The following is a 7984-nucleotide window of genomic DNA, read 5'->3' as shown; positions in this document are numbered from 1 at the left end:
GAGCGGTCGTCGATGTGCTCGTAATAAAAACTGAATGCTTTTATTTGTGAAATATGAGACTGTCAAGACAGATATGTGATTTAAAGTTCTAAGATTAGTAACGTTATCGTATTGGCGGCCTGTCTCGTCTATCTGTAGCATCGGTATATGAGGCCAGGAACTGCTTGTTATCTGCCTAACTAAATAAACTTGTGCCAAGACTATGATAGGGACAAAATAAGCATGTTTGGCAAGCAAGGAATTCGATATCACCCAAGCAGGATTGAACACATAAGTTGAACATGACTTCAATACTGTGACTTGGACTCGACTCGAGTCATAACACTATGACTCGGACTTGACCCTTAAAACGGTGACTTGGACTCGGACTCGAGTCGGTGATGAATTGAAAATGACTCGACTCGACTCGAGTCAAAACCACAAAAGTCAGATTGACTCGTGACTCGGAACCATGTGACTTGGTTACAACCCTGGTCAGCATCTAACAATTTGCAGTAAACAATGTTACTCTAGCGCTGGAGAGAAAGAACAAATGGTTTGCAAGTAACTCAACACTTATGTAAATGGTTCATTTTCGAGTGCCTGTTGATAGTCGTAAATGTTGAATCCGATGTTATTTTTCTTACGACGATGCGATGCGATTCTTGCGCGTACGAATAACAGTTTTCAATTAGCCACATAGATCTCGTAAATAACGAGATCTTTCTCCGGTTTATTGGAGAGATCACGTTTATAGCTGTCCTGTATTACTTTGGCAATTGTTTTAGGGCAGTGGTTCCCAAACGGTGGGGAATAGACTCACTTTTGAAAAAATACTTACAGTAATATTCTCCTTTATTAAATGTCGTGTTGAAATGCCGACAGAATATTTCACAGCTCATTTGCAATTCAGCGATTCATATTATCAGTGCCTCCAATTAGCGAGAATCGCCTGGATAGCGACACGCGATCTCCAGAAATGTTTTTATTCATTTGTGCACCATCATCGGTCACGAAACGTAGTGGTAGAAAAATTCTGATTCGCTGTAATAAAAGCTCAGTAGTATGCTTAGCTGGCTTTGGTACGCACCAATCAGAGAACGCCACGTCATCCTAATTGCCACGCCCATTTTCATCCCCTAAGGGAACATTCATCTGCTACGTCATCTGTGCCACATCATCAAGCGTCACGCCTATAGTGCCACATCATCCATCCATTGCTATATCATCGCCGCATTGATTGCCGCATCTTGATACTTTTCTCAGATATTGTATTATGTGTATTTAGGACTAATATCATCCTTCCATATTTTTTAAACTTGATTTTATGTGTACAAGTTACGGTTTCTGCAGTTTCCACATTTTACAACTTATGATTGCTGCGTCAAAACTTACCTTGGCTAGAATCGACAGATTTTCTATTATGTGTATTTAGGACTATGTATTTAAATTCCTATTCAGATTATACATAAATGCGAAAACTATGATGTCTATGTAAGGTTATATTCTCCGGATAATATTATTAATATCAAAATTCTACACATCATCACTAATTACTTAATATAAAATGCGATTTTGAGCGCTGCGACTTGATAATATGAACCCCTACGCTTCTGATGCATGATTTTTTGTGATAAGGACCTAGGTAACATTCAGAGTCTGCAACGATTGTTTGGATATACATTATAGCAATACCCACTAAACTATAGGCGGTTATATTACTCTATTGGTCAGAGATAACTCATCCGTCCATATTTTTAAACTTGATTTTATGTATACAAGTTACTGTCTCTACAGCCTCCACATTTTACGTCTTATTTTCATTAGACGCAGGCAAGCGATTCTCCAGTTCGGAGCTACGGAAACAAATCACTCGCATGTGCGTGTTCCGAATAGTCTTGTAGAATTTTCTAAAGTCGTAACAGCTTAGTAGCATATACGCGAATCCCAAGGTGAAAATAATCGAACGAACTATAGCCGTAGGCGTGCGATTCGCAGGGCTTTATTTATACAAACTCTATCGATGCCTGTACGCGAACCCCAGCGTTAAAACGATTAGGTCTAATTAACACGTTCTGAAGCCGAAAATTTAGTCAACATCATTGAGATAGCCATGATTTGAAGATGGTGATCGAGTGTGACAATAGCACTCGCCAAGGTTAGACAAACATAACCTTAAACTACTCTCTACTTCACAAAATATAAAGTTATAAAAGTAAGCAGATTTCTATGAAAACCCGTGAAATAGAAGTAAAAGTAGCCTAGAAACATAACTACTTGATGAAAAATCGTGATTCTTGAAGTGACCACATTTCATACGATTCAGTCCTTTTCATGTCACTAGAATAGGTGATTAAACTGACAGTGAAACGCCTCACTAGAATAAGGGTGATTAAACCGACCGAGGTCTCCACATTTTAAGGCTTATTATCAGCTCGCAGTACAACCGCTACCTGTATAATGTTTGCATGTCGAGTATAAGGGTATTTAACTCAGCACAAAAATGCCAACGAACGAGGCGCATTGGCGTTGGACTTAAGTTCCAATGAACAAGTGTTCACGTATAGGTTCGAGGTCTGAATGAGTCTTTTAAAGTAAATAGAAACGAAAAAACTAATCGAAAAAATTTACGAAGTTTGGATGCGGCATATTTAGGTTTTTTAAAAATTATTCATACCCACGATTCGAAATATTGTCAACTAACATATGTTTTCGACATAAGATAAGCGTGTAGTGTACAAATTTCGATGTTGCGCGAATACCACAAACTTTGCTTGCTTTCAGTGCTAACATCTAAATGCAAGACAGACTTTACGGAAAAAACTTATACTTGAGCACTACGAAATGTACAAGTACTTTACCTTTACACGACGTTTTTTGTAAAATGAATACTAATTTTAATAAAAAATAAAAAAGAGCGAAAAAGTACATTTATCCCGGAACGCAACATGAGAAATCGTTTCGATAATATCCAACATGCTGGTTCACTTCGAGGGTAATTTGTAAAACTCAAATATTGCATGCTAGGACTTTGCAAATTTTCGATTTATTTTTGCTATTTTTCTATTTCGTTAGTTCTCCGCCTTCAAATATATTTTTTCAATAAAATTAGTATTCATTTTACTAAAAACGCCGTGTAAAGATAAAGTACTTGTACATTTCGTAGTGCTCAAGTATAAGTTTTCAAACCATTACCTTAACAAAATTTTCAGAATAGCAACTTTTGAGATATCAACTCTGAATCGACAAACCAATGAACAATATTCAAACATGTTACACCCCCGTGTTTCCATGAAAATAACAAGACATTACACATTCAGTATACTTCACGATTGTTCATAGATACCAAGTATTCGCGTAAACGAGGTGTGTGACATTACATACATCATGGATAACATCATGGCCGGCACTACAAGCATCATGGATTACAAATTCATGTTCTGAAGTCTCATACATGCACCGACTCTGTGCATTCAATGTGGGGGTAGCTGACTTGGAGACAGAAAAACACACATATTTGACCGCAACATGGTCTTAGTATGAACCGACATGCATTCGACTTGTGGGAAAATGTGTCGCACACTATTTCACCGAGATTACAACCCTTTCACGGATATTCGTTGGTGCTATCGATACGGTGAACAGCGCGTTATGTATAGCGATATCTCCACAGTCAAATACGCGAACCATGCACAACCATATACCTCGACATTCGTTGAATATTCACGACACCAACAAATCTGTACATCTCCTTTCCCTCGACATCAATGATAGAATCCTCATCCCAATGCGCAGTACGAATGGTGGGTTCATCGGGTGTAAAATCCAAATCAAATGACACCAAGGTCTGCTTTCTCATTTTCAATATTTCCACCACCGCGTCTTGTCTGTGTCTTAGCACTACCGTGTGAGGATGGCGAAATCTGTGGGTGGTAACACGGATGGACATGATATTCTTCGATATGATCAACTGAAACCACGGATGTGGTGGGTTAGAGTCTTGTCGTGATGGTCCGTTTCGAAATGCAAGCGGATGAACTAGACCAAAAGTTTCGAAGATGCGTTTTATAATTGCTCTAGGTGTGAAATAGACATCGCACTCTTGCGGGGAAACAACACGAATTCAGTCTTCACACCGCAGAAACACAGCCGCTTGGTTAACATCACAAAACCGCAATTGAACTCAAGATTGCCATACACGGAATCGCTGTTAACGATGTCTGACTGCGGCGTTTCGACGAGTAACGAATTCTCGTATTTAGTATTGATTATGACACATACTCAAAACAGCGACAGTTTTCACAACCCGATACATACATTGAACCAACTGATGTAAGGTGAAACACTACGTTCGCAGCAAAAAAGTTTGCTGGGTATGACCACCACCAACATATAGAGTAGTGAGTGAGTAATTATACTACATACCCCGATTTCACTATATTCCGAGATCCGGATCACGATTCAAGTCTACCTGAGAATCCGAACTACCCTGTGAAGTTGATATATCAAGTTGTGAACCGTGAAAGGGTGTAATCTCGGTGAAATAGTGTGCGACACATTTTTCCACAAGTCGAATGCATGTCGGTTCATACTAAGACCATGTTACGGTTAAATATGTGTGTTTTTCTGTCTCCAAGTCAGCTACCCCCACATTGAATGCACAGAGTCGGTGCATGTATGAGACTTCAGAACATGAATTTGTAATCCATGATGCTTGTAGTGCCGGCCATGATGTTATCCATGATGTATGTAATGTCACACACCTCGTTTACGCGAATACTTGGTATCTATGAACAATCGTGAAGTATACTGAATGTGTAATGTCTTGTTATTTTCATGGAAACATGGGGGTGTAACATGTTTGAATATTGTTCATTGGTTTGTCGATTCAGAGTTGATATCCGGATCCGGGTCCTAGTTTGAGTTTTAGAAAATATGATACCGACATCCCGACATCTTTCGAAAACAAAACCGTGGTCAATGCTTAAGAGACCATTTTACTATTTTTCATCGCCATAAGTCATTCTGGACCGCGAAAACGCATTGTACGATATAGATGAAACTTATGCAAATCCTAGGATACTCATTTTCAAAGTAGCTTAGATCTCGAAATAAGCTCTGACTCGCTATGCTCCTCAAAGCATGGAATTATCACGAGTATCACCTTCGGTCACTGAAGAAAAGTATGAAATTATATCCGAAGCATATTCCTTGACCAGGAATTTTATCATGTACGAACTCGACGGCTCATGCGTTAAGGTAAATACGAAAGCAGAGAGAACCTTACGTCGAGTTGGGGATGAAATGTTCGAGCGACATCGAACTGTCCTAAACGCAGTCTCCAAACGTCTCCGCTATGGTGATGTCGAAGTCAATGAAAAATATAAAGAATATTTACCCGATGAGCGAATGTTCCTGATGATAGCTGATGAAATTTGCAAAGATACCAAAGAAAATTGGGGTAGGATTGTCTCCCTTTTTGTAGTCGGTAGCATTCTTGCTCGCAAGAACGAGGATGAACATCACGGGGAGCATATAGAAGCTATCATACAGACAGTCGGAAATTACATTGCTAGCAGAAGACTAAAGTGGATAGTGAAAAATGGAGGATGGGTAGGTGATTTACATGCTTTGCTTAGGAATTATAAATTATCTTTTAGCATGGATATATAGTGTATCTGCTCTCCAGAGCCCATATCATCTCTCGATGATGAAACTCAGCTTTACCCTCCAATTCGGTTCCCGACACGATAACTTTCCTCCGTACGATCATTAGGGCTTCTATTTTTGTTGCAGGATGGCTTTGTAGGATTCTTTGATAATACCGCTCTCGACTACAATAAAGTTTGGAAGGGACTCGTGTTTGTCGGAATCGGACTGACATCTATAGCAATGGCATTATCAAGATAATGGATGTTCGTATGTTTTGTCTCATGTAATATTTTAAGAATAAAATTCTTCATCGTTTAATCGCATCCATTTTACTGTAGGACGTATACAGTTTCTTCTGAGAATACTCGAAGGATTGCGCCATATGGAAACCTTCTTTATACTTTTAATTTTTTCAAATTTCTACAGATAACGCAGTCGAACACCGACTTTTACGCAAATCTGTTTGCGTGAACATAACAGAGACCTACACATAGTCAATTTTATTAACGGAATTAGCATGCTAAACATTAAACTCTCACCTTGAACGTTGGTACGCAGTTGTAGGACACAATAACAATGTACCATACCAAATTTCATCACACATTTCATGATGTAACAGCTTTAAAACTAACGCAGTTCTCTACAGACTTTTGCGTGAATCTGTTTTTCGGTAGCGTAGCACACTTCTGTACATAGTAAGCTTTAATAACGGAAGTACCATGCTAATAATCACATACCCACACTGAAACTTGGTACGCAGTTGTAGGACATTATGAAAATACACCATACCAAATTTCGTCAGACATTTCATGATGTAACACCTTTAAAACCAACGCCGTTCTATACCGACTTTTGGCAAAATCTGTTTTTCCGTAGCGTAGCACGCATACTTTACGCTCCAATTCGATTCCCACACATTCCATATAATTACTAACAGAACCATTGAGTACCAGCCTTGACATTTTCCGTAGTACTAGATGGCATGTATACAATTTCACGACATCCGACATTACGACGAAGACTATCAAAATATCGAAAGAAGCCCTCTATTCTTTTCTGAAATAATCAAGGTTTTATCAGGACTTCCCTTCATATAAACTCCAGCAGAATCACTAATAACCTCTCAAGTGTACTCAATTTACTCTAATTTGATAGTCGTGTACCAAATCCCTATTTTCCGCAAGTATGATAGAGGCTATCGCTCGATACTCAACGATTCGTAATTTTGCTGGAATACAAGTACAATTAGTTTAAAGTAGTTTGAGGTTACGTTTGTATCACCTTGACAAGTGCTATTATAAAAAAATGCTTTTGCTAAACTCTTACACTTTCACTAAACTTCTACACTGATTCTTGTAAAGTAGATAGAAAAGTAAAACTATTAACATAAGGTAAGGGAGAAGCACGCAAATTTCGATTGCATACAAATACCACAAACTGCGCTAACTTCCAGAGTTGTTAAGTATAGAAGTACTCGTACGTCTTGAGAATACCCAAGTAGGTTTTTTGCCTACATGTACCAAATACTCTCAAGTCCTTATGATATTGGAGTACATCAACTTCATGATAGCTATAGTATTAAACAGAAATAGACCTAGAGTACTAACGTTTTTGTGCAGTGAGAGTTCGCAAATTATCGAAGTATTTTTGTTATTTTTATTGTGATAAGTCATTCTGCTGCGCAAAAATGCGTCGTAGGATATAGATGAAACTAGCACCACTCATCAAGACCGCTGATAACAGTACATTTCAACATTTAATTGCAGTAAATTTCGAGTAAAGTACAAGAAGTGATGATTTCCGAGTGAGTTAAAAAGTAAGTGTTGCAGGTATAGTTTACCTGAAAACCGAATACTCTGAAATAGAAGTAGATGCAGTGTAAATAGTTAACCACTTGATTAAGTATAGCGCAAGCAGATAAAACCTATACTTGAGTACTACAAAATACACGAGTACTTCGCTATCGACTCCCTCCACGTAATAAGTGACTACGGTTTAAGACTGCTTTTACCGATACTCGTCAGTTTCCGTTTTAGATAGAATTCGGAAACCAAATAATTTCATAAACATAAGCTAATTAAATGAATTTACTCGAATGTACTATGCCGCGCTGATAAGATTAATTATAATATACTTATCATGTTAGAGCGATTTTTCTAGCGTAGAAAATCTTTAAAATGTAGTAAGCAGGCCAATATGAAGATATTCGTTGAGCTGAATAAACATAAAAAATACTCTAGACTACTTTATCGGTACTTTACAGTTTCAGTTTTAGATAAAATTTGTCACTTTCACTCCTCACTATCTAAACATGTTTAGAATATATTATTTGCGATGATACGAACCCGTAAAG

General features: G+C 38.1%; 1 protein-coding gene across 1 annotated transcript; it reads left to right on the top strand.

Moving 5' to 3' along the window:
* The first annotated feature begins 4445 nt into the window (after nucleotides 1-4445).
* Nucleotides 4446-6924, top strand: LOC145436863 (induced myeloid leukemia cell differentiation protein Mcl-1 homolog). The gene is made up of 2 exons (XM_080314068.1): nucleotides 4446-5592; nucleotides 5776-6924. The coding sequence occupies exons 1-2, from the start codon at nucleotides 5122-5124 to the stop codon at nucleotides 5887-5889; spliced, it is 585 nt and encodes a 194-aa protein (XP_080170194.1). The 5' UTR covers nucleotides 4446-5121; the 3' UTR covers nucleotides 5890-6924.
* Nucleotides 6925-7984: the final 1060 nt, after the last annotated feature.

Source organism: Botryllus schlosseri, chromosome 4 (genome assembly GCF_051294905.1).
Source record: "Botryllus schlosseri isolate E-star chromosome 4, Bs_hap1, whole genome shotgun sequence".
In the NCBI taxonomy this organism is placed as follows: domain Eukaryota; kingdom Metazoa; phylum Chordata; class Ascidiacea; order Stolidobranchia; family Styelidae; genus Botryllus; species Botryllus schlosseri.
Note: the sequence above shows the minus strand (reverse complement) of the source record. Positions and strands in the feature narration are given on the sequence as shown.

Coding starts and splice junctions, on each gene's coding strand:
- LOC145436863 (XM_080314068.1), top strand. CDS start 5,122: ATGGAATTATCACGAGTATCACCTTCGGTCACTGAAGAAAAGTATGAA. Junction 5,593..5,775: donor TAGTGAAAAATGGAGGATGG/GTAGGTGATTTA, acceptor TTTTTGTTGCAG/GATGGCTTTGTAGGATTCTT.